General features: G+C 42.8%; 1 protein-coding gene across 1 annotated transcript; it reads left to right on the top strand.

The window, feature by feature from the left end:
* Positions 1-7: 7 nt before the first annotated feature.
* POMT2 (protein O-mannosyltransferase 2) lies at positions 8-24,359 on the top strand. The gene is made up of 21 exons (XM_075712573.1): positions 8-240; positions 861-945; positions 1,636-1,740; positions 2,910-3,018; positions 3,885-3,993; positions 5,672-5,831; positions 8,470-8,576; positions 9,550-9,632; positions 10,720-10,829; positions 12,951-13,017; positions 13,911-13,983; positions 15,554-15,632; positions 16,388-16,539; positions 18,256-18,347; positions 19,451-19,527; positions 20,687-20,758; positions 20,973-21,032; positions 21,242-21,347; positions 22,366-22,506; positions 23,115-23,229; positions 23,815-24,359. Exons 1-21 carry the CDS (start codon positions 8-10, stop codon positions 23,918-23,920), a joined length of 2,241 nt encoding a protein of 746 aa, XP_075568688.1. The 3' UTR covers positions 23,921-24,359.
* Positions 24,360-26,954: the final 2,595 nt, after the last annotated feature.

The raw sequence follows: 26,954 nt of genomic DNA, 5'->3' as shown, positions 1-26,954 counted from the left end.
TCCCGGGATGCGCCGCGCCCGGCCCGCTGCTGCGCGCTGCCGAGCCCCGCGGATGCCGGCGGCGGGGGGCGGCCAGGCCGAGCCGGGCCCGAGCGGCCGCCCGCCGCGGCAGCGGGAGCCCCGCCGGCTGCCGGGGAGGCCGGCCCGCCCCGCCGCGGCTCGCCCGGCGGCGCTGGCCCTCGTCACCCTCCTCAGCGTCGCCTCCCGCTTCCACCGCCTGCCGGAGCCGCCGCACGTCTGGTACGGGCCGGGGCGGGGCCTGCGCCCCCCCGGCGGGGCATGGCCCCGGGGGCGGCGGGCCTGGCCCGGGCCGCTGGTTGCGGGTGGGTGTCCGCCGCCTCCCGGGGAGCGCCCCGGCCACGGCCTTCGCCCCGTTCTCAAGCACCCGGCCGCCCCGGCCTGTCCCGGCCGGGAAGGGGCCCCTCCGCTCCAGGCAGGGGGTGGGGTGGGGTCCTGGCAGCGAGGGCCGGGGGGAAGCGCTGTGCCCTCCGGCCAGCCCGGCCCCGGGCCCTGCCCCGCGCTCACCGCTGCTCTCGGGACGTGTTGCAGAGAGGGGACCGGGTCTCAGGGGGGCGGTTTTGGGGATCTGTGGGTTGCAGGCTGATTTTTTAACATCTCTAAGCTCAGCCTGGAGTTTTGGAGGGCTAACATCAAACCCTTTAAAAAGGACCCTGCCTAGAATGGCTGAAGGACTCTCCATGGTGTCCCAGTGAATTTAATGCACTGTCTCATATTGAATGTATGGCACTAACCCCCTATATGATGAAAAGCATGAGTAAAAAGACCTTCCTGGGGTCTTTTACTGTCTTCAGCGTTACAGCAAGTTGTTTGGTGGTTCGGGTTTGGTTTTTTTTTTCCAGTTGGGATGAAACTCATTTTGGGAAGATGGGAAGTTACTACATTAATCGGACCTTCTTCTTTGATGTCCACCCCCCTTTGGGGAAGGTAAACTGCTCTTCTGTTACATGATTTAGAAGCCACAGGAGTGGGCCAACAAAAGTCTTCCCCATCCTTCTGGCTGAAGGATGTGATGAACACCAATACCTTCCCTAACTGTTGTTGGCAGCATGGTAATTTGCATTCTCTATCCAGAGCCTCAGTTTGCATCTTTTCTTCTTTATGAAAATGCTTTGAATATGGGAAAACAAAACAGTATTACATGTTGGGTATTTGAGAGGCTTGACATTAAAAAATGAGTGTGGCATTAAGTGGTCGGGAGGGGATATTTAATAGAAGCCTATAGTTCAAAGGAACTGAATGGTTCCTGATAGCTTGTGTGTATATGAGACTCCTACCACAAAGGACCTGGAAAGCCTTAACTTGCTATTCTGTAATTGAAGAACTCATTCTAGCAACAGCTAAATCCCACACCTGGTATTTCTCTTGAGCTTGCGGTCCTCCTTATAGCCAGCAGCCAAAGTCCTTTTGATCCCTTCTGAATTTGCCTTTAGACGAAGGACAATATGTATGCATATGAATTCTGTACATACAGTCTTGTTTGGATGATGTGTCTGAATTAAGTAGTTATCCTCTGGATCAGACTTGGCTTCTATAAAACTCTTACCTGCTGCTGGCTTGGATAATCCTTCCTCCAATGTGATTTCCCTGACCAGTTTTTTCACCTTTTCTCTTCAGATGCTGATTGGACTTGCTGGCTACCTTAGTGGATATGATGGTACATTTCCTTTCCAAAAGCCAGGAGACAGATATGAGCAGCACAACTATGTGGGAATGAGAGCGGTAAGGCTCTACTGGCTAGTATCAAGCTGGTTAGCTCTCCTGTGCTTTTCAGTACAGAGTGTTATATCATAGGAACAGCTCTCCTGGATCAGATCAGAGGTCTGTTTAGCCTCGTACCTTGGCTCCTCAGAAAACTGTTAGTGGTTGTATTGTGAATAAGTCTTAATGTCTGGCTGTGAGAGGCCAGGTAAGAAAGTAAGGTGATTATTGAGGCCAACCCTTGCTGCTAATTAGTGGGACTACACTCCTGAGTGGGACAGATATCTTGCCTGTTCTGCAAAGGAAACACTGCTGAGCTTGGGCTTCTGCTCACTCCATTGTGCCTGGCTGCTCTGCTGGAGAGCCAAGGATGTCACAAAGCCAGGATCATCCACTGCCACCTGCAGTTTGCCACCAGGGACGCTGAGCTGAGTAAGCTGATGAAGCTGGGGGCAGGGTTTACTCTTCAGAGTGGTGTTCTGTCTGAAACCCTGGCTGTACTGCTGTCTGGGACGACCAAGAGCCATAAAACTGACAGCAGATAACATAAGCCAAAAAAAGAAACAGTGGCCAATTGCTAGTCCCTAGAAAGAAGGATAAAAACTGGGAAGGCGTCTTTTTTTTGGTTTACTTTCTGGGTCTCCAGCAGTTCGTGGTTCTAGATTTCCCTGAGCCAAAGGTGGGAGAAGTGCTAGAACCAGAAGATGAAGAGAACAAATTTTACTGTGATGCTGCTTTCTTTTGTTTTGATTTCTGTTCTTCCTCCTCCAACTATCCTCAGTCTCATTTGTGTAGGGGAGGTGATACTGGTCTGCTAAAGATGTAAGGTACAGGTGTATTTTGTTCTTAGATTTCATATTCTAATATCTTGTTAAAATAAGTTGAGTATGGTGGATGTGTAGTGCACCCACTTGACATATCTTTTTATGAATATCTGATGTTGTCTAGCAAGAGAATGACCAACTGTTGTTACTGATGCCTCTAGAGACAGAGCAGAGTAAGCAGCTTTCCTTCTCTGAACAGTATCTTTGATCATTTGGCTTTTGTCTGATGTTCTTAGTGAGTCAGTTCAGCTACTGCAGCACCTCCTGTTGTTGGTAGGTGTGGAACGTGAAGGAAGGCAAAGGGTGTGGGTGCATGTTCACCTTGGGGAGGGTTATAACTTCTCCCATGATCATCTTCTCCTGCAGTTCTGTGCGTTCCTTGGTTCCTGCCTGGTTCCCTTCGCCTACCTCACAGTATTGGAACTGTCAAAGTCACTGCCAGCTGCCTTACTCACAGCTTTCATCCTTATTTTTGGTAGGTGCTCCTGCTACACTAAAATTGAGCAGGTTAATTGTTCAGAGAATTTAATTTCTGGATTGTCGTGTTACCTAGCCAGGGGATATTTGGGTTAATGAGAGAGGTTCCCAAAAGCAAAATAATTCTGCTATGTATATATGAGGCTTTTTAATTGGTGGTCCCCTTGAGAATTTTACAGTCTTGTCTACTTCATAGGTACTTCTGTTATGTGCATAAGCTGTGCATAAGCGCTGTGCTGGACTACATTTCACCTCAATTTTAAGAATTTATAAGATGGATGGTCAGGAATTATTTTGCTCACTAGCGAAATATCGATGTCTCCCATATGAATTATAGAGGGATTTAACAGCCTACAGCATTACTGTGGAAGAGTTCGCAGTAAGAAATTAATAAAGTTCCTTGTTGAATTGAGCCAAGTGGAGAAATTAACATTGCAAATGGTGTTGCACAAATTGGGATTTTGTGAGGACACACAGATATTGAGGCATGGAGACTTAAAATATCCAAGTCATATTCATTTTTATAGGTAACATCTGAAAAATTACTTGTCCTGTAGCACCCTCTGGCACCATACTGGTGCGTTAGTAGGTAGATCATTGCTGTCTGTAATGCTCTCCATCTGAATATGTTAGCAGCACCTCCCAAATGGTGTTTCACAGATACTGTTGCATTGCCTGTTTTTTGTGAAGGTTGTTTTTTCATTTGTTACCCAGGTAGAAGTTGGAATGTTCTGATCTGCTTCTGTTTCTAAAATTTCCCATGTTCCCCTTATTTTAACTACACTGAGGAAACTGGCTTCCTGCAGTCTTAGATTTGCTTTGGAACCACAAGCCTTTTTGACATTGTTGTGTGTCTGTTTGCAGATACGGGCTGTATTACTTTGTCCCAGTATATTCTGCTGGACCCCATTCTGATGTTCTTCCTCATGGGGGCTGTTCTGAGTATGGTGAAATGTAACAGCTGTGCAGATAGGTAAGATAAAGATGATGATTTTGTTAAACTATAGGTACTCAACTTTGACACAGATAAAGTACTAGAACATGTCTGCCACTTGGTAGTCTGGGTGAATGGCTGAGATGAGATTGTTTCAGGAAATTTGGAGGTGAAAATGGCTCATGGTAGGGGAGAGAAATTTTTAGCATGAGGGTTTGTGAAACTAGGGAGAAAGTATTGTAGCTGGGGTAAATCCAGAGAGAGACTTAAATAGATTATTTTAGCATGAAAGGAAACTTCAGCAGAAACAGTGTTTATGGAACTGCAAATCTTGAAAATGGAGGTTAAAGCTTTTCAAAACTTGACAGGAAAGACAGCTGGTATAGGGCTTTGTAGGTCAGAGAAGGAGGAATGAAGGATGGTTGGAACATGTTCAAGGCTTTGCTCCTTAATGACAAAGATATTAATTTGTTATCTTGAACCAGGCACTTTGTCTCCAGGCTGGAGAAACACAGCTTATCTGTGATTATAATCCTATAAGTACTTATAAAATCCTGCTAGATGAGGAAAGTAGTGTAATTGGTTTAGAGAAATTTGTACCAAAAATTTGAGAGAAATATAGCCAGGATGTTTCTGAATAAAGCAGTTAAGTTGCTCAGGACATTTGCTGTAGATCTGTCCAGAGGGGGATGGTGATTTATAGGTATTTGGACATGTCAAAAGGGTTTTTTTGTGGCTGGGCTGTACAGAGTAGTTTCCCCACAACACATCCAGAATTCAAAGACATAAAAGCTTAGAATGCTGTGTTATATATGAGCGATTTTTATTTCATGAAATGTTCAAGAACTTCAGATCAGTCTTAGTGTGACTTCAGCACACATGGCTAAAATGCAGCCTGCAGCATCATGTGGGGCCATCCAAGTCCATCTGCATCTACAATACACACCCCCAGGAGTGCAAGCACTAAGTCACAGGGCAGTGTTTGATCAGCTCTGTGTGCCTTGACCTGAACTTATTTCTCATCTCTTAGAGCTAATCCTGTTTTCAAACTAGTTGATTTTACGCAAATTAAAAGCCAGCTCTAGCTATTGTGTTTCTTAGCAGGTCACAGGGATTTTGTTTTGCCAAAATACGAGTATCGAGGCATAAGGAGTCAGTAGGAAAAGGGTTTTAAATTCTCCTGTCATCTTTTCTCGTCTTTTCTCTGCAGTTCAATTTTAGTTTAGTTTGTAATTTGTTTGCTTTTTGCTGCAGCTTTTGTTTGTGCTTTGGGTAGATGTTTTCCACTATGCTCTTTCTGCTTTAGGAAAAGTAGCTGTTCTTTTCCTCCTGTTCCTTCCCCATGTCCTTAGCTTTGTGAGAGATGTAAGTTTGCATTTTATGGAGCTAAAATCCTGTTTCTATTTTCAGACCAGTGTCAGACTTTCTTCACACTGGTATTTTGGCTTATACCTGGTGTCTATGTTCCCTTCCTTAAAGGGGAGATCCAGGGCCTGCCCAGGCTTAAGTGTTGGGCCATTCTGAAGCCTGTAGTAGGGGTATCCTTACATCATTCTAAAATGAATGAAAAAATTATCTTTCTATTCCTCGTGGGCTCCTGAGAAGAAGATGGAATGTAATTTTGCAGGATAGCCAATTTGTTATTTGTTTTCCTGATTGCAGATGCCCATTCAAGTAGCCATCATTTATTTACTGCCCTGCTTTCTCTGTCCTGCAGGCCATTTTCTGCCTCCTGGTGGTTCTGGCTGAGTCTGACTGGTGTGAACCTTGCTGGAGCAATGGGGGTAAAGTTTGTTGGCCTTTTTGTAGTCCTCTTGGTTGGCCTGAACACAATCTATGACCTGTGGGATTTGCTGGGGAACCTCAGCCTGTCACTGGTGCGTGTCAAAAACTTTTCTTTACGTTAAGGGTCTCTTTGTTTTGTTTTGCCTTCTTTTGCCTTTGTAATTCTCCTAGTTATTGACAACCATGGAACTAGCCAAACAGTGATACTCTGTCTGCAGCAAGCAGGGGAATCTGAGGTGGGTGATGATGGTGATTGAAGATGAAGGTTATAATGGGAAAAACTATTGCCATATGTTTAAAAAAATCCCACATATGTCAGCAGGATATAATGTCATAAAAGCATAGCAAAAAAGTTGTTGCTTTTTCTCCAGAGAAACTATTACCTTTCCAGTTGGATGAATTTTATTTCGGTCTAGGTTAAAAACGCTCATTGGGAATGGCCGTACAATGTCCCAAAGCAAGATGTTGTCCAAGACTGTTACGTGACCTTCTGAGGAGTACATGCTACCTGGCAGACAGGCATGTCTTCAAGCACCTGGTTTGCATAAGCAGTGCAAGCTCAGGCTTTGCTTCATGAGAGTACAGGGGCACAGGCCGCATAGCAGTAGCATGCTATAGTCCATCACCAGTCATAGGTATGCTCTGCAGTTTGCAGTCTCCGTAGGCAGTCCTGAGGATGAAGGCAGCCGTAGCCCGCTCGATTTCACACACGTTTAGTTCTTATAAGCTCTAAGAAATTTGCTAGCATGTTTGGGTGCCCTGTTCTAATATATTGCATTTTATATTTGGGGACTGTGAAATCTAATATTTGGAGAAATACCTTGATGTACCATTTGCTGTCTTGCAACCAGCAGGAAAACAAATTCTTCAAGCACATCTTTTAAAAGATGTTCAGGTCTCCTCTTGTCCCAGCCTCTTCTGAAGCTTGAAAATTCTGTATCTTTCACTTACTGGTTTTGTCCTGTTTGTCGCATAAACAGTGGGGGCTTGGGGGGACTTCTTCTATTCCTGCTATGTGATTTGTTTTCTCTGATTAATGTGAATCAATATGGGCTGCAAAGATGCAGTGTTCCAGCTCCAGAGAAGCACTTCTTGAGCAAAGTCAGTTAATTGCATTTGAAATGGAACAAATCCATCATGTCTAAGCTTGCTGCCAGCAAACGGCTGCACAGTGATTTCATTTGTGCTGCTGGCAGCAAAGGCAGCAAACCCCTGAGCGTTAGAATATGTAAAGAAATTTACTCCAGAAGGTAGATGCTTTCTGAATAACTAACTATTTGGCAACCTTGGTGCTTGAGGAGAGAAAAAAAAAGAAGTGAGGATTAAACCCCTGAAAGCCTGAATAACTTATCTCTGCATTTGTTAGGAAACTACTCATGATTATTTACATGCAAGGGTTTTGGGACTAATTTGATTTCTAGAATTCTCAGCTTATCTTGGTCCACTGTTCTAGTTTGCTCAATGCTGTCCTTTATGTGCATTTTCTTTTTTGACTTTGCATTGAAGTCTGTAGTTAAAGAAAACCTTTTCAGAAAGATTGAAGCATATTGTGGTCATTTTGAGCAGGGAACTGGAGATTAGTTCATATGCCTCTCTGCTGCATAAATTTGGTTATGTACCATCAATCAGCATTTTTCTAAGTGCCCAATGGTTATTAAGTGTTCTGCTCAATTACTTGAGCTGAGCAACTGTGTCCTTTGTTGACTTCAATAAATTCTTAGTTTTGTAATGTGTTCAGTTCTTTTTCCATTACTTCTGAAATCTTTGGATCTGTTATTAAGGGATGGAGGATGATTAGCTTAATGGTATGATAGGTACCATGTAAAAAAAAGTACAGAAGATCTGCCTTTGTCCACTTTGAAGTTAGATGTGGACATTTAGCAAACATTTTTGCTATTTGAGGTGTTTTCTTCTCCCACAGCTGTTTATTACCCACCCTGTATTTGAGATTACTTACTCTACTACCAGCAGTGTCAGTGGGATGTGAATATGTAATTGCACCGTGGGCATCTGTGTACAAGCCACCTTTCCAAGGGATTTAAATAAAATGCTCTGCTTTTGTGTTGAGGCAGCTAGAAACACTCACAGGTTTTGCTGCTGAATTTTCTGTGACTTCTGGCTGAGGACCAGCAACAGAAGTTGCAGTGTGAGAGCATCCTTGCTAAGTGAGCTGGTTTCTGTGAATGCAGCATATCTTGGTCCCCAAGAAGTCCTTGCTGCAGTGATATTTGCATAGGGAGACTTGTTGGGAGAATTGTATCTAGTAGTTTGTGCCCTCACCGTTTCATTTTCCCTTTTGCTTAGCTTTGACAGTTACTATTCTGGAAGCCATCTCCTTGCTGTGAGTTTGTGTCAAGATGTGTACTGCTCTGATAAACAAGTTAAGGTCCTTGTTTTCAAAGTATTGTCAATGGGAGCTGCCCAACCTCCTTTGCCAAAGTTAGGCATGCTGTACATTTTTGAAAGCTAAAGCCTCCTATTGCCTGTTTTTGTCTTCCTCCCAAGACCCTGAAATTTCAAGGTACCCCAGCTCCAGCTTTTGGAGATGCATAACAAGGTCTGCCTAAGCTTTTACCATTCCTTAGGCCTTTTTGAGGTAATTTTGCACCCTGCTGGGCTCACTCGCATGGTAGGCTTCTGCTATAGGGCCACTGCTCAGAGTCCTGTGAGATAAAAGAGTGGAGTCGTTCCTGCAGCTGCACTGTTTGATCCAGGTTATGTTTGTTACAGGTCATGTTTGGGAAGCATTTAATGTCTCGTGTACTCTGCCTCATCCTGCTCCCGCTTGCCCTCTACACGGCTATGTTTGCTGTTCATTTTACAGTATTAAATAAAAGGTATTTCACAATGCTTTCTCCAGAAGAAGAATCACTTTGCTTTGAATTGATTATGGATTATGGATTTCTCCATTTTCAGTGTCAGAAGCACAGCCACAAGCTGTGTCTTTGTTTAATTCCATTTCCAGACTCCTGCATTGTTATTAGAGAAAGGATCTGGCCAAGCTGGCAGTGAAACTGAGTTTGAGCTTAAGACTTTTTGAAATGCCAAGCAAGTATCCTAACCAAACTCTCTGTCTCTTCCCCCCCGCCCCTTCCCCTCTTTCCTGGACCTGAAAATGTCTCAACTCCATTCTTTTTAATTTTATTTTTGTAATTAAAAAAAAAAAAACATTGCATTCCTGAAAAATACTTTGGCTGTGATTTAAAAAAAAAAAAAATAGTCTGAGTGTGCCCAAAGGGAGGACTCTTCTCTGAATGCCTGCAACCCAGGGATTCCTTTTATGTGGAAAGAGCACACAGCTAGTAAAATGGCCAAGTAATGTTTTTCTGTATGCCAGCATTAAGAGATGAGGTGAATAAGCATTTCACCATAAAAAAAGAATATGAAATTAAATCTGTTATTTTTCAGTTTAAGTCAGCTGGTGTTACCACTACACTCTTAGCAGAAATGAGACTTAAGGAGCCACAGAGAGAGGCTTTGTTGTATCTACCTGACAGTGGGTCAGTTTATTTATCATAAGAACACCTCCAAAGATAGTTGATGGTGCTTTGTGCAGTGTCAGTCTGTATATTTTTGTGACCTCAAGTCCTTGCAGCTCTGAACAATTCCCTGCAAGACTGTCTCTTATCTGCTATGATTCACAACATTAGAGGTGTGTGCACCTAAGGGAACTGCGGTCATTCTTCTCCTGATGCCATGTCTGGTTTTATCTTTTTCCTTCTGTAAAAATAATTTGGTAATGCATCATAGAGCTTTGTATGCCTGTTTTGCCAGACTTAGAATTGTCACGTTCCTTGCTTTCTTTTGTAGTGGTCCTGGGGATGGTTTCTTCAGTTCAGCATTTCAGTCCCAGCTGATTGGGAATAATCTTCATAATGTCTCCATTCCAGAGCGTGAGTGTCCAAAGGAATAAACTGCTTTGAGTGTTGTCAGTGTACATGGGGGTTTAAATAAAACCAGCATCTCCTGTGAGTCAGTGCCTTCATGGGAATGGTCAGATCCATGCTGTTCCTCTGTGCAGTTTTATGTATTGACAGAAAAGAAAAAGGCTGAAAATAACACCATGTTTAGTGGAAGGTCACTAGCTGTTTCATCATCTTCCTTCTAGAGGGAAAGATGCCATTTTGAGGGATTTGACAGTTTTGTGTGCATGCATCTTTGTATTTTTTGGCCTTTATATTACTTGAGACAACAAAAAGATATTTGTCCTGTTCACCTTAGGTTTGTAGGTATTCAGATGTGAGATTTGTTTCCAAAATGTGAGTAAATGAAAACTGTCAACTCCTTTGTGACACAGTGTGCCCCTGGTTCAGCTGTTGTATTCAAGCATGCATATGAAGATGGCTCTGTGGTCGTTCCCTAATCCTCAGGTTGGCTAGGGACTACTGAGCCTTTGGTATGGTTTAGCTTTCCAATTACTTCAGCTTTTCTCTGGCTGTTCCCTGCTCCAGAGCTGCTACTGGGAGAGCATCAGGTCCATTCTCCATGACTGTGTTCTCCCACTACCAAGGAAGGTTTCTGAAGCCGGGGTATTGGCTCCCCTATCTGATAGCTAAGCTTGCCTCCCTTCCCTCTTGTATTGCTGTAGGGGCTGGGCGACAGAGTGCTTCAAAGTAGTCACATGCTTTTCAAACTTGATCATATTTTAATTTGACCATATACTCTTATGGAACGCTATCTCAAACCTGTCATTATTGAAGTTACATACGAAAGAACTAGCACTTCTGTTTATGTTAAAACTAGGTGGGAGAATTTTAAGTGTTTCAGCCAAACGCTGTGTAACAGTTTTACTGAATCGTGGTTGGGGATGGAAGATAGGCTTGCAATGAACTGTGTGGAGTAACATGTCAAACAGGAAATGAGCTTTCATCAAAACAAAGTGGGAGAATGCATGCCTAATCGGAGCACTGCAGACTAGCTGTGGGAGATATTTATAGGAGAGCTGCCCTATGCTTTTTTTCCTCCTTCTTTCCCATGTAGACTTGGCGTACGGGTCTGTGGTCACAATGAAGAACCTTCGGATGGCTGGGGGATACCTTCACTCCCACTGGCACCTCTACCCGGAGGGCATTGGGGCTCGCCAGCAGCAGGTTAGTGTGCTGTGGTAGTACTGCCTCTGACTACAGCCATCGACTTGCTCCCATTGCACTTAGCATTAGGTGCTGTTGTGACAGGAGCTATGTATTCACTTGCCATCTGTTACTCTCTCAGTGCCACAGCTGTGCGCTTGCCTTGGAAGTCTGAGTAGAAAGGGATTCTTGAACAGACCCTACCACATTGCGCCAGAGAGGTGACTTACAGTAACAAGGCTTCATTGTAGTAGCAAGACCACCCTCCATAGATGGAGGCCAAGAACAAATTATTAAAAATAATCTTCCATAATGAAAGTGCTGTTGTTACCTCAAGGAAGGCTGTAAAACTTATGTTTAAAACAAATACATTACTTTATCTTACAGGTTTCATTGCTGTGTTTTAAAGCAATAGAATAGGGCTGCTGTGTGTTGTTTTCACTCCTGCCACTGGCCTCTGTGACCTTACATGAATTACTCTCCTTTTGAGCCTTGCTTTCCTCATCTGTTGCCAAAGAATTTGTAAGGCTTTGCTCATTAAATTAGATACATGTACACTTGTAAGCTAGTCGTAATTAAACTATCTGAACTCTCTAGGGGCTTCTGATTAAATGATTAAGCAATAAATAAAAGTAAAAATCAGAAATCATGTAGCTATCGCTAATTAAGTAGTACAAACATTAAGTGAATTTCTTATTTTTGTCCATCATCATCAAGCTTCACAAATCTTTGTAGCTTCTGCAGCTTTGCCGGGACGTATTTTGCGGTTTGCATGCTAGTCTCTAAAAAATTGTTCTGAGCTCCTTGAAAGAAAGTTGCCGGAGAAGAACAAGTGTTTGGTTTCTTTAACTCCCTTCAGTCTCTGTGATGAGGAAGAAGTTTTCAGAAATGAAAACTTTGTCTCAATCTTCTTTTCCTGCTGTTCTTCCCAACCAAAACTTCTGATATTCTCATGTGACATTGATGTTTATTACCGTAGATGGAGATGTCATACCAAAACTGGCGCAAGGATAGGCAAAATTCAAGTGCAGAGCATGCTTTATGACACTAAAAGCAGGGAAAGGGGATTTGGAGAGGACTCTGATGGGAGTTTCCTTGAGGGTAAGTGGGAAAGGGTGGAGATTCCCTCCCCCCCTCCCCTCCATGCTCCCTGCCCTGGAGGTAGGACAAGGGTAGGGGGCTGGGACAGTTTTCGGGGGCTGTGGAGCGGGGAAGGGAATTTAGAACTTGGAGATTTAGGGAGGAAAAGGTGGAGGCAGTGATCTCTCTGCCTCCTCCTTTCGCACCTCTCCTGGTGGTATAACCTCAAGGTATGAGGTTCCACCTCCAGCTCTCCCTTTTTCCCCACCCTCAGACACTTCCGTATGTTCTGCCTCTCACCCACCCGCTGGGCCATCTGCTCCCACCTGAGTGGGAGGCACAGGTCTGGGACTGCTCTAGGGTCCCCCAGAGCAGGGCTTGCTGCTGCTGGAAGAGGAGCGTGAGTGAAGTGGGCACAGTTCCTCATGCTGCTTGGGAAGGTTGCCCTCAGGAGCAGCACCCTGGGGCCAGATGGTCTCCCCTGCCCATGGTAACAGTAAGAGCAGTTACTCTGAGTGAGTCTGAGCAGGCTGGTAAGGATTAGCTGGGTAGCATGTGCGGTTTTAACAGTTGATCCCTGAATCCTTCTTACCTTGCCTGGATCTTTTGACAGAACTATTATGGTTGTCACGGGCAGCCTGTTGCCATAAATCTCTACCAGTGATGCCTGTCTGTAAAGCCAGTGCTGTTTCCGTCTCCTGGTTCTGGTTCAGTGATTATTCAAAAAGTTCAGGTTTGGATATTCTGTTGTTGTTAGAAGGAGCCTCTGAAGCAGGGTGAGAGGAGGTCAAGCTGTATGGTTGGAGGCTGTTACTCATGATGCATGTGAACTGCCATTAAGTGTAGTGCTAGTGAGTGTAGGGCCTATACACTGAACAAAAGGTGTGATCTGGGTTAAGGAGTAACTGACTTTGTAGGGGGCACTATCATAAAAGTTACCCCAGGGTTTCTGTGTTATTGGTGCATTCATTTGGGACTTCAAAATGCTGGTGAATGTGTGTCTGCTTTTTTTGTCACCAGCTTTTTTCTTGTTTGGTGAAATAGTTTATCCTGTGCTTTCAGGTCACTGCCTACTTACATAAAGATTTGAATAACCTGTGGATTATAAAGAAACATGATTCAGATACAGGTAACAAATACCAGTAAAGTGCCTTTTATAACTGCTGCTTCAGTTTGTCACTTAAATATTCAGAGTTTCCTCCAGGGCAAAGTATCCTTCATGGATATGAGGGGAAGAGGAGGAAGAACAAGGGGAATCTGGCTCCATCTTGATTAACGCTGTTTGTGTCTACTGTGTTCTTGTTTTTTTTCCAGATTGTACAGCTGAATTAAATAAGCTTTTCTCAGCTGAAGGTTGCATTGACAACTTTTCAGCTAGGCAGGGCTGCAAATAACAGAGAGGAAATTAATCTGAACTCAGTATTTTGTGGAATCTGTTATTGTGACTATGGGTCCTGGAGAAGTTGGGTTCTGGTATGGTCTGATACATTGTATTCGACTGATTTGCATGGATGTTTGCTTGGGACAAGATAGAGTACTGGGTGTGAAGATCTGTGGTTTGTACATACATCTGTTGTTTTAGAATATCATACAGTGTAGCTGAAGCATATTTGGTCTGGCAGCATTTCCTTTCTTCACCTGCAGCATGTGTATATAAAAATTAACAAGAACTGTCTAAACAACAAAAAATGCAAATAACCTAGCTATAACAAAATTATAATCAGTGTTGCAAGAGTAATTTTATAGTTCATGAAATTAAAAAAAAAAAAAAATTTCAGTGTTCAGTTAGCCTGACCAGGCGTCCTCTTTATTTAAGGGCAGTATGTGCTGCTTGGGGCCATATTCTTTGGAGTAGCCCTCAGGGCTGGTCTTTAAACTAGAGCAGTGGTTTACACCAGGCTTAGTCGACACAAATTAGTTTGCCTTGTATTGTCTGCTTGAGGCATGAAGATTCCCAAGAAGCTTTTTAAGACCCTGGTATGTTTGTCAGTGCATTGATATGATTAGTTTGCCTTCCTTCAGCAGATCTGTCAGACCCCTCGAGCCCCGTGGATTTTGTGAGGCACGGAGATATTATTCGTCTGGAACATAAAGAGTAAGAATGACTTCTGAGATTCAAAGAAATTGTGTGATTGAATAGACTTGGTGGGAGATTTCTCCTGCTGGAGACTACATGATTAGGCCAGCATAAGTGGGCTGTGTGTCAGAGGTGTCTGTATATCTGCATTTCCAGTGTGGAGTTTGTGGAGTCTTTCTTCTATGGTTTATGTTTTGAAGGGTGTCTGTTAAATGGGAAACTTTTAACAGAACCACACAACTTCATTAGAAATACCTACCTAAGCAGCAGAGGGATTTTTTCAGCTGTGTGAGGTACAATATTAAGGGTAACTCTTCTGCAAAGAAGCAATTTCAAAACCCTCATTCTGTTGCTTGTCCCCACTCTCTGAGTTTTCTAGGCAAATGGTATGGGGTTTTTGTCAGTGTACTGCAGGTGTCCTGTTGCTGTGTGCATAGGCAGTATCCACCCACTGAAGTTCTCAACAGTACTGAGATCACAGCTGTGAAATGCTTTTAATGAAAATGTCGGCTGGTGCCTTCCTGCACTGTAGGGAATACCTGAGAGGAAGCAGGGGAACCCTAGTGACTTGATATTTAATCTTCATCTAGTCTAATGTCACCATGCCACACTGCTGTCACAGCTTTGATTTCTTAACAGAAGCTCTAAACTTGTGAGCCTGAAAATCATGTCATATTGCATTCAGTATTGTGTGTTCACAAATCATTGCTTAGGTTTCCAAAATTATTTTAAGATTTAAAAAAGCAGCCTTGAATTTTGGGTTTACTACCAAATACATGATAAAGAAGGTGATAAAATCTTGATTAGGCAATACTGGTTAGGTCTTGATTAGGTGTCTGGAATGGGCGGTGAAACTGCAGTGCTGCGGAAAAGACCCGGTAGATGGCTCTCGTCTCCTTGCGTATGAGCCTCATCCAGCCTGGGCAGAGGGTTTCTGTGTGGATGAGGCTGGGCTGGATGCAGCTGTATTGTTGGCAGGGGTGGTTCATTGTCTGAGTGGTTTTATTAAGGACTGACCAGGATATGGCCAGGTTTTCCTGGTTGCCCCAGTTAGCAGTCCCTGCTAGGGCAGGAGGCTGTTTGTCTGCACCATGTACAGCTGGTGCTAATGGGGGCCACTGATAACCCCCTCAGTAAATCTGTGCCTGACTAAATGGTACAATCTTTCCCATCAAAAGCAAAACTGATAATCAAGAGAGGTCAGGGTCTTGCTTTGCTTCTTGCAAGAGCAAGACTGTTAGTCCCACCGTTACTCTGCATTTAAAACAAAAAACAAAAAAAAATCCCAAACCAGCAATGTCTTTTCCACCTGGAGGTGGTGCATTGTAGCTTGGGGGTTGGATTTATTCATGCTGTCCTCCTTTTCCAGCACTGCCCAGTGTGGCATAAGCTCAGAGTCGCATGGTGGGAAGTGGCAGTTTCACTCTGTGGCCCCCATCTCTGTTAAGGCTGCATCTTGCCCTGCCCTTGGCTTGAATTCAGTAGTCAAAGCGCTGGCAGCTCTCTGAATGGTTCATACCAAAGTTCTTATCACACATTGACTGAGACACAAAAACAAAACAAGGTTTGACTTTTAATTTCATTTCAGAACTTCTAGAAATCTTCACAGTCACCAGCATGAGGCTCCCCTGACAAGGAAGCATTTTCAGGTCACTGGCTATGGAATAGTAAGTGAATGGCAAGATAAAACAAAAGCTTCTTCTTTTGGGGAGAGTTCATACCATGCCAAGGGTATTTATTTTTGTTTTTTTTAGTTTGTTAGCCAAGGTGATAGGTGTGCATCTACCATACTGGAGGAAAGACTGATTTAGTATGAAATAGCTTATCTCATATTTAAGGTCTATTTAATGTGAACACAGACAAGAAAATAACTTAAGCTTTTACTGCCAGTCTAGCTTTGGCAGCATTCAACCCCAGAAATGCCAAACTGAGCAACCTTGAAGTTGCTCTGACAAGTATTATTTTATGTATTTGGCCTTGTCACATAGACAAGTGCCTTTTTTTTGACAGAATGATGACAGAATTTTGAATCCCGAAAATGAAATCTGCTTTGAGGGCTGAATTTCCAAACGCAAGGAGCTGTTGCCTTAACCCCTTTTGTGAAGCAGCCAAGTTACCCCCATTTAAAATGTAACTCTAAGCCACAGTCAAGTATGAATTGGAAGCAAAAAAATTTAAGGTTGGCAAGATAAATGTGAGTAGTTGCTCATGTCTAGAATCATCTCTTCCTGATGGGGAATCTCTTCTGTGAAGTCTGAGCAAGGGTGGCCTGGGCTCCTTTGTTTAGCTTTGCAACTGTTAGAGTTTCAGAAGTTCTTATTTGCAATGCTTCAATCCTGTATGTCTTCTAGTTGTTTTTTTTTTTTTCTTTTTCTGTGTTTCTTTTTTTTTTTTTTTCTCCTATGGTATGTTTGCGTGATAGAATGGAACAGGAGACTCCAATGATTTCTGGCGGATTGAAGTGGTGGGCAGAAAGGCTGGGAAGCTTATCAAAGTCCTACGGAGTCAGGTCCGACTAACCCATGTGGCCACAGGGTGTATACTGGGCTCCTCTGGAAAGACTCTGCCAAAATGGTAAATAGCTTGTAATCCCCCTCCACCCCTGCAAGGCCTTGAGCTGATATGTTCCTTTGCTCAATGGTACTTTTAAACTAAGCAATAACCACATTTCCTCTATTTCTTTATCTTTAGAAGAATAAAAAAGTATCTAGCAGGTATGAAACGTATAACCAGAGGGGAAGATCTGGGTTAGGGTTATGCAGTCTGTTACAGTGAAGGTATACAGCTCTGAAAAATAATACTCCTTACTAAGAGATCCAAGAGTGACATGGGCATAGATCTTGTCATCTGCTTAGTCCAGGAGGGGATGGCAAACGTGTTCTTCAAGGCCCATTTTATCCTTAGGATTCACAAAAATTGCTAGAAACTGGGGCAGTTCATGCTGTTCCATATCATAATCCTCCAAATTTCTTTTTATTGGTATTAATTTCTTTTTTGGTTGGAAGACCTTCTGCCATTTTTGCATGCAGCATCTGAAGCAACAGCAACAAGCTGCTATTAGCATGGGTCATGATTTAACATGTCCTTGGATTATATATCTTCTTCATTAAAATGAGGTATATGCAGAGACATCCAGACTAATGCCAAGCAAGCTGCTATATCTGCAAAGCTGTACTGTGTGGGATGCTAACATGGATCTTGAAGCAGCAGGCTGTGTGGTCGTGTTGCTTCTGTTTCCAGAGCAGGCTCCGTTACTGCTAGCTTAGGTTTCCCTTCACTGTGTTATGGTAAAAAGGGCTTCTAAGGAATCCTGTGGATGCTGAATCATAGTGAGCACAGGCAGACACCTCTGGTGACTGCCTGGTCAGGAATGCAAGTGGCATTTAGACTTTACCAGTAAAACTGGGCTCATGGGTAAATAATGTGATTGGTTTTAAAAAAAAAAAATCACTGCCTCTGTCAACAGCATTCAAGAAAGGGTGTGTGTGTATATATATATTCTCCCCCCCCCACCCCCCCAACACAAACTTACCCTGTGAATGGAAGTTATTGCCACAAAATATTGATGATGTTAAGAGCTTAAAGTGAAAAATATTTGTTAACTGCAAATAAGTATGGTTAGAGTGTATTGGATTTTTATATTTTTTTAAGAATTTAAAGGGGAGTAATCACTGTCCTTCAGAGGACATTACTTAATTCCATTAATTAGTGGAGTTAAGTCTGCTGAGTGCCAATTGATAGAAAATTCCTTATTAATCTATCACGTTACTGTGGAGTTTGATGCGCTTTCTCCCGAAGTGTTTAATGTGACCTGCTAGAAATAGGGTGACAGACTAAATGAACAGTTGGTGGGATCCTCTAAAGTAATTTTTCTTGTTTTTATAATACAGTTGCTGTAGGCATGGATTGACTTAAATTAACGATGGTGATTTTCTTCTGGAGACACTGTAAGGGTTGACTTGAAGTAGTTTCTAGTTGTCAGTGTGCATCATCTTCAAGAATCCCACTGCTTAGGTATGGACCTAAGTTTTTTAGTTTAGGTGCCCGAAGTTAGAAATGTGGTTCAAATATTCAGTAGAATTTTGATGTTGGCTGCCTTGCAAATCTGTTTTGGTTTCTACATGGTGCTTAGAGCACGTGAGAGTGTGTAAGAATGCAGCTGCTGGGGTTGAGTGGTATGGTAGGTGTTACGGGGAAGTATAAAGCTAAATGAGGAAAAAGTCAGACATGAACTAGAACTATTGAGTGATCTTTTGTGGGGTGGTGGCTAACTGTGCTGCTGTTCCTCAGGGGTTGGGAACAAGTGGAAGTCACCTGCACACCATACCTGAAGGAGACTCCCAATTCCCTCTGGAACTTTGAAGATCATATTAACCCTAAGTGTAAGTCATTTATTTCCTTTTCCTTTGAGAGTGCATCTTGGCTTGCTGTTAAAGGAAGTGATGAGCTATCAGATGACAAAAACTGGCATTCAGTGTTTGGAATTTGTGTGTTCTTTCCGAACTCAAGTGCGAACTTGCTGAACTTGGGTCTGTTGTTCAGAGATGCATAGCCTTTTTCTACTTCACTGTTTGTACTGTAAGTTGGTGATAATGCTTCAAATGTAGTGGAAGTATAAAGACTTTTTTAAGGATTTTGAGATCTTCGTGGGTAACAAAAGTGTGAAGTTTTATAGGCACTGCAGTATAGGCTGTTATTTTTAACATCACTGGTTTAACTGGGAATTGTTGTCATCGATATGAGTGTGTCATATATACTTTAATGGTTTTTTATAAAAATCTAGGATCCGCCCTGTTGTGGTGTATTTTTTCCTTCTTTTACTGGGGGCGTGCTAAATAATGACTTTGCAGTACCATCAAGAAATTAATAGAAGTATGACAGAGAACTAAGTTTGCTAATAATGATGGCTGGGCCTTGCAGCCTCATCCAGGGGTTAGATATGTGTCACAGCCTCATTTGGCCTGAATTATTCAATACAATTTTCATCCCACGAATCGCAGGTGACTTGGCCTGAGTTCTGAGTTTTTAAAAAAACCTAGTGTTCTTCATCCTTCCAGAGCGACTGTATGCAAACCAAAGGAGAGGAATCCTGGGCTGTTGACTTGGTACAATATCCTCTTCTGTTGTAATGCATTTTACATTCCCACACTCATGGCTCATTTACAGATAAACAGCCGCCTATGAACAATATGTCTCTAATTTCAGCTAGAAATACAAATCTGTTTATTTCATGGACTTTTATCTATTTCTCTTGCTCCTGGAAGTAAAGGAGGAAATCTAGGACTGCATCAGTTATGAAATTCACTGGGGGATGCTTCTGACTGCAAGCCTTTGTGTTTAGAATATGAATGAATTGTGTAGGGAATTAAAAGAGGTGCTAGAAGCAAATTTGTCACAGGAGGAGAGAGTTTAGTTTATTATGAAAGAGGCACATAAGAGTAAACCACACAGACTTCTAATCTATTTTTCTCTCTTTTTCCTAAAGTGCCCAATATCAGCCTGGATGTTTTGAAGCCCTCTTTTGCAGAAATTCTGCTGGAATCCCACATGGTTATGATCCGGGTAGGATATCATTAATTCGAGATTATAATTTTCTTCCTCCTTTCCCTTGCATCCAAAATAAATAGCATTTTCTGAGATATCTGGGTGATGGCTGCAAGAATTTACATGGCCCAGCAACCTACTTGAATTTATGCTTAGAAAAAGGGGTGGTCTTTCAGCTGAATCTTCCGAAAGTTTGGAAGCCTTGGGCTTGATGCCTGGCTCTGCTGTTGGTGCGATCTAGCTACAGCCTAGTTATATAATCCCTCCACTGCTGAAATTTGGTTCTGTAAAGGAGAGTTGGAAATTTTCCCTACCCTACTGGAAAGTTTTAAAGTTAAATTAGTATTTGTGAGGCAGAAGGATATTGCTGTGGTCAGAGTCAGGAAAGTTGGCTGAACAGGACGCTTAGGAGAACAATAAATGTTTGGATTGAAAATGGAAAACTGCTATTTTTTTAACGTTCATCGAGGTGCTGTGTTTTCTGCTTTCCTCTCCACTATTTATCACTGAATATTAAAAGAAGAGCTGGATTTAATATTTTCAAGGTGGGCTACGCTTGCAGTCTTTCCCCATGATTGTTCTTTGTGCTCTTGGCCACAGCCCTTCTGTTTCCAGCTCCTCAATCCTTCATCTGAAGAATGAGAAGTTACGATTTTGAGAAAGGAGTCTAAGGTTTTATTTGCTAATGTTTGTAAAGCTCTTCTCAGATTTTTAAAAGAAAGAAGGTAGTCAAGCAAACTGTAATTAATGCTAAGCATTTCCATGGCAACCAGTGATAATGCTGTCTCAGGTAAGGGAGCACCTGCATGAGTTTCCATGGAAATAATCTTTCTGAGGCTTTTATTTCAGAGTGGAGGGAAACCTGTCGAAGTAGTCTCTTAATGAACAAAGGTCTTGCTTATGCAACATGTATACTCAGTCACAGAAAAGCTGGAGAATAGAAATGAGAGAATACTGCCTCTAACGGTACCCAAAGAACATTTTCACTTGCACAGTAGTGTTAAAACATTCATTGTCCTCACTGTGGCCATCTCCGGAAGATGATGTGTTTGTGTAGTCAGAAAACAGCCTTTACTCAGGAAGGGTATTCATGTATGTTTGTGTACCCAGACATTTCTGGGCAGGGTTTGCAGCATAACTGCCTGCTAATTTAAATTTTATCTTGACTTATCTGTAGGGAAACAGTGGCCTCAAACCAAAGGACAATGAAGTTACATCCAAACCTTGGCACTGGCCCATCAACTACCAGGTATATTGATCAATCCACCTTCCTTTCTGTTTTCAAGTGCTTTTGCTGTGCTTCAAGAAGCACAGCACCTCTTAATTGCATGGAAGATGTTATCAGCTTTATTTTATAGCACCTGAGCTGCATGGATGGGAATTTGTCTCACCTTTGACACTGTGCAAAATACAAACTGGATTGATACAAACCCATTTTACTCCCTTCTGGTCTGTTTCCTCAGGGCCTGCGTTTTTCTGGTGTCAATGAAACTGATTATCGTGTTTATTTGCTGGGAAACCCGGTAAGTAGGAGTGGGAGGTTCCAAGCCAACATCTTTAGCAAATTTTAGTTTGCTTTTGCTTCTGCCAATAACAATGATTCTCTTCCTGGTCCTCCTTTTGGACTGTCTCTCTCGTACTCTTATGCTTGCATGTAGCTTTTCATTTCCTCTCACATATGCGTTCCTTTGTCCAGCCTAAAGACCCAAATCTTTCTTTTTTTCCTATGTAGGTGATTTGGTGGTTAAATCTGGTCACTATTGGTTTATATGTTCTGATGGCAGTTTCCACTGCAGTGACCCTGAAGAGAGGTATCCAACTGACATCTGAACTCAAAGGTGAAGTCAGTCTTCCTATGTCTCCTGCACTGTAGAATCCCTATTATAACATCCTAGTTTCCTGATACAGGAAAGCTCATCTTGGGACTCCTGTATCAAAAAAATCTGGTTTTATATTGTATTAAAACCCTGGGGGTTGAACAAAATACACTCAAGGCAGCTGCATGTACAAAACACTAAGCTATATAGTGCTTTGAAAGTGTAGCACTGAACAATGACTGTTAACAAAGGGCTCCATACTAGAAATAATTAGTCTGATGTATAAATCTCACTTTTTGCATGGCAAACCATTCTTCATGAGTTGCCAAATTTGCTAAGCCTGTAAGACTTGATCAGAAATCTTCAAGTCAGCAAGGGCCCTGAGACACCTACTTAGCCAAAGACAAGAGCTCTGGAAGTGACTCACAGGCAAGAGATGTGATCAGTGGCTCCTTAAAAGTCTTACCACTCCTTTGCTGGAGAGTACAGAGCTGGACTGGCTATAAGGTGGCATCTTAAGATGATCCAAAGATATGAGTCTCAGTAGGCTTTTGCTGCCTTGTTTTCTTGCAGGAGACAAGGGCTTGGATTAGTCAGTAGTTCACATACCAGCTCTGCTCTGTAGGTGATCACCTAGTGTAGCATGGGAGTTGCTTCTGAACTGCTCAAGAGTCAAGATGAGGCTTGTAGTCTCATTGCAGAGAGAATAAAAACATCAGAAACTGGAATGATGTAATTAGTCTGATGTATGTCCTGAGAAACTGCAAGTTTGGTTTTAACATAGAGCATGGTCAACCTCCTGCCAGTCCCTTGAGACTTATGCCTTTATATATCTTTACTGATAACTGTTCTCCTGAAAAGTGTTTGTATGTTTATAAAGAATGCAGCTAGGATGTTGCAGAGGCTTGGAGCAATTTCAGACGAGTACATGACTTCCTGCAAAGATCATTCCTGTTGAGTTTACTTACTGTGATAAGGCTTGCAAAAAGGAACTGTAGTTGAGTTTTTCTCTGCTGAAGTCTGTTTATTTGTGTTCCAGAACTGTCCAGAGTCGTGCTACGTGGTGGAGGGCAGATCATGCTGGGATGGCTCCTTCATTACCTCCCTTTTTTTATGATGGGCCGAGTTCTCTACTTTCACCACTACTTTCCTGCCATGCTTTTTTCCAGCATGTTGACAGGTAAATACTAGAGTCTGGGAGAAGACAGTTCTGTTAAATGGAATGTTTTCAGACTAAACAGTTTGGGGTTTTTTTTTATAGTTTTTCTGCTTGCTTGTGCGAAGTGCTTGAAAACATTGACTAATTCAAAATGTTTTTCACAAAGCAGCTTGCAGTGCCAAATTGTCTTTTTTTGTTACCACCCTGAAGAGTCAGACATGTCTAGTGCTTAGGGCATTTAAATTTAGAGATGTGATTCCTATTCTCTGCTGTGTCACTGTTCTTACATATGCTTTTATACAAGTTACTTCCCTTTGTTTGCTGCCCCCACTTTTCTGTCGTGTCTGTTTATAATTCAGTCTCGGTAGTTCTTCCTGTGATTTTGTACCAACTTAGCATGCTGGGGGCCAGACCTCTTTTGCATTTATTCAAATGGAAAGGTAGGAAAAAAGAACCTTCTGCTGATGCAAAACAATCTTTATAGTTCTGAAGGTTACCAAGGTAAATAAATTTAAAAATTGACAAGGTTGGTGTTAACAGAGCTTTGTCAGCCCAGTTTATGGTTGAACGTAGCAGCTCTGTCCTTTGGCCTCTGCATTGCTCCTGACTTCTACCTCTTCCTTCTCTAGGGATCACCTGGGACACACTACTGAAGTTCTGTGCTGGGTTCCTGTCACCCAGCACTACAGCTAGAAAAGTATATGGAGGGGGGTTCCTGGCACTGGTTCTGCTCATCATGTACAGGTGAGTGCTGAAAGCTGAACTTTTCCTGAATGTGTGACAGTCACTGTCTGAATGGAAACCTTAGTGCCTGGTAATCCTTAGCCTTTGTCTCTGCCTCTCTTCTCTGCTGAACTTGTCAGACATCATCAAGCCCAATCCTAAACCCTCAAATTTTATTAGATTCAGCATCTGTGTCCAAGTAATGCATTATAAAACATATTTCCATTGCAGGGAATCTTTCTTTTACCCCAGCGCTCAGTGTGAGCACTGTTCTCCTCCAAACCCACAGCTCAGTGGTTTCTGATTCTAGTCTTCATGTCAGATGGTGCCACATCCCCAAATACAGGCAAATTCTTCATTGCTGTGGGTTTTCTCAGCTGGCTTTTCTCCAAAGCTGTTATTTTCTAAGAGAAAATACCACCTGTGATAAAACTGTGTACTATGTATATATTGTGTTCAGTAGAAGAGATAAGAAGGTTGCCAGTGGAGCTTAGAGCAGCCCAAAAACAAAGGTCCCATAGGACATCTGTATGGACTAATCTGCTGCAATGTTCTTGAGATAGAAAACTGTGCAGTCCCTGATGGGCATCTGGTTTCTTTCCACAGCTTCTACCTCTTCCATCCTCTGTCCTACGGGATGATAGGACCCATGGCCTCTGACCCTAGCAGCCCCATGGCAGGGCTCCGGTGGATGGACTCCTGGGAGTTCTAGAGCCAGCAAAGGGAGCCTGGGAACGGTGGATGAAGCAGCATGGGATTTGCTGTGTGTCAGGCTGATTCTGGTGCTTTGGAGACATGTGACTGTAAAACACCCTCTCTGGAGAACTCTGGGTATAGTAGCCCTGTTGCTTTGGCATTTGTTTGCACTGCCTGCATTGGAAGATGTGGAGGATGACCATGAGAAGGTCCTCTTACAAAGACTCATGTCCTGAATCCTTAAGTTATATTACTGGACAACCGGCTGCTTAAATCTCAATTCTTTTGAGCAATATAATATATCAGTCAAACAGCAGTGGCATTCCAGCAGTCAGAGCGGTCCAAGTTGGAGGCTGTGTGTAGTTGCATATTTACGGGGGGGTGTGTGTGTCTTCCTTCTGGTAATCTGAGCACCATTGCAGTTTGAGAGCCAGACGGTGTCTGAGACATTAGGACTTTTATCGTGATTAACAACCTTTCTTATGGCGAGGTTTCTGAAAGTTTCATGTAACTATCTGGGGACCTCCATTCTACCCTGCCTGGCTGTCTGTGGTTTTGGTTTTTTTTTTTTTTTTTTTTGTTCTGACCCTGAATTTTTAGAATTTGGCTGAAAGGGGTCTGCTTGAAATCTCCTGAGCCACCGTGCCTTGCCTGTCTCCCAGGCCCTCTGCAGACAGAGGAGATGGAGATTGTTTATCCCTGTATACTGCCTTGTTTTCTGGTCACCTTTAATCATTCATAACAATCACCTAGCAGGCCTGTGCTCAGAGCCAGGCTGTTCCAGCTTAGCACTTTGTAGCTTCTTTGCAGTTCTGTCTGAAACTGCTAAGGAAATCACAGTGGAAATACCAGGCGATTTATTTTCGGCCCCAGTATGCTGTGAAGACTGGCTTCTTGGGGGTGTACTAGACACTGAAATGATAGCTTGGGAGTTTTACCGACAGTTGTCATTCATGTTTTGATCCCAGCTATTCCAGTGCCAGTACCTGTGCTTTTAGGGGGAAGGCTTCATCTTAATGAATGTGGCATCTGCAAAACTGGCTGTCAGTGCCACCGTATCTGTGCACTGTATTCTAGCAAGTTCCCTCTCATAGATGGCTGACCATCAAATTACTGTACTGAAGAAAATGTGAGGCCAGACAAAAATTCTTTGTCTGCTAAGTGTTAAGAGCCATTGGATGTTGAATCTACCCCTTCCAAGAAAGTGGAATACTATTTATCAGGTGCCTTTCTCCTGTGTTAGGTCTATTTTTGTAAATGTTCCTTTTATTTCATCTCCTACTCTTCACCCAATTTCAATTTCTTGTCACAGTTCAAAGTTGCTACCTTGTAGCATCCAACATGAATGACACTTAGACCCCAGCTGTGTTCCTGTCTCAAGAAGTAATATTTGCAAAACTCTTTTGTGTATGTGTCAAGGAACTCAAGCCTTTCATTTCAGAGTTCTTGCTCTGCTTCTCAGGCTTGCATCAAAATTACAGGTATAGGGAGAACAGCAGGTGAGTGTGTCCATCTTTAAACACAAATTGTGCATTCATTTCTCTTACCGAACCTTGAATTCTAATGTATTTCCTACAACACAGAAGGGCTGTGTTAGCATAGTTGTTCTGTGGGGGGGACTGATACTCCAGTCAGACTTGCTTTCATTCCTCTTTAATAGAGATCCATAGCATTGTTCAGCAAGGCAGCTGCTTGCTATTGTAAGGCTCTGGCTTGGTGTGTCACATCTCTCTCCAGAAGTTGACTCCTATAGACAACTAACTCAGATGGTATGCACCTATGCTTTTGATTCTAAAGGTTTTGTGTTAATCACCTGCTGGTAATACACAGTGGGAAGTCACTGCGCTAATTAGCTACTGGGTTTGATGATGCTTTTCCACTTGCTATTGCAGGAAGTGCTCCCACCTGCATGAGCCAGGGGTTCACAGAGGTGATATATAGGCAAGAAGGATGAGGGAGAAGGCTGCAAACTTCTTCAGATCCTGCTTGATCTGACAGCAGCTGCGAATTGTTAAGTGCTGGCAACATGGCAGGCACAGTGCAGTGCTGCCTTTGTAGCAATGTGATTCAGCATCTTTTTACTCTTGGTGAGATTATCAGCTTAACACCTTGCTATCCTGAATATGAGCTTTCCCTAAGGTAGTCCCATTGCTGTGGGGAGTTTTGGGATTTGCCAGGAGAGCTGATAAAAGCCATGATTTAATGTGTAGGGTTTTTCCCAGCACGTACAATCACATACTTGCCCTTAACACTAACAACAAAGAAAACTAAGAAACTTGTGTTTTGGAATGACAGTTTCTAACACTCTTTATTCATCAAATTAAATCTGTGGGAAAGCAAAGATCGACTCAGTAACCTCGGTTACTTGAGTTATTATGAAGGGGTCAGCTTTATAGGAAGATGAGCCAGTGTGTTCCTTGGCCACGGTCCCTCTATCTTTTATTGCTAATAATCTTTTGGGTGTGGATTGGCAGCTGAGTTGGGGATTGGCCAGCTGAAGGTGGCAAATGTCATGCTCCCATCCCACCTTCCTGTGCACAAGCCCAGCTTCTGTTTCAGTACAGACAAAGGTTTATTTTTTTTTTAGGACTGCCATTTCAGAAATCATCTGAGAGACTTGATTGGTGTTGAGACTAATCTATTTCTTAGGCCTTGTGTGCTGGTAAGGGGATGGAGGCATATGATGAAAAAAATCTAGCTACTCCACAAGAGGGAGCAACCTCCAGCAGAATCTTTTTGTTTTGATTTGGTTTGGTTTTAAATCTGGAGTTAAAAGTATTAAAAGGTCTACATTTGAAGACTAGAGGGCAGACATTTCCTCTGCACCCTCTGGACTCCAAGGGCTGGGTTTTCAAGTAAGTGTAAATTGATGTTGCTCTGTTTTCCTTCAGGAGAAAAATACTGAAAAATAATTTTAGTTAGGGTTTGCTCTTCAATATTTGCTTCTCAAAACAAAACCTGTCAGGCCATAGCTGGAACATAGTAGTAACCAGTATTTTGTGAGGTCAATAAAATACAATAATTGGGATTCCCTTACTGACTCTGACTTA

This window comes from Pelecanus crispus, chromosome 6 (genome assembly GCF_030463565.1).
Source record: "Pelecanus crispus isolate bPelCri1 chromosome 6, bPelCri1.pri, whole genome shotgun sequence".
In the NCBI taxonomy this organism is placed as follows: domain Eukaryota; kingdom Metazoa; phylum Chordata; class Aves; order Pelecaniformes; family Pelecanidae; genus Pelecanus; species Pelecanus crispus.
Note: the sequence above shows the minus strand (reverse complement) of the source record. Positions and strands in the feature narration are given on the sequence as shown.

What these genes read in the sequence shown, in the direction of transcription:
- POMT2 (XM_075712573.1), top strand. Translation starts at nt 8, where the DNA reads ATGCGCCGCGCCCGGCCCGCTGCTGCGCGCTGCCGAGCCCCGCGGATG. An exon ending in GAAACATGATTCAGATACAG is followed by an intron (nt 13,018 to 13,910) that starts GTAACAAATACC and finishes GCCTTCCTTCAG; the next exon opens with CAGATCTGTCAGACCCCTCG. An exon ending in GTTCTGCTCATCATGTACAG is followed by an intron (nt 23,230 to 23,814) that starts GTGAGTGCTGAA and finishes TTCTTTCCACAG; the next exon opens with CTTCTACCTCTTCCATCCTC.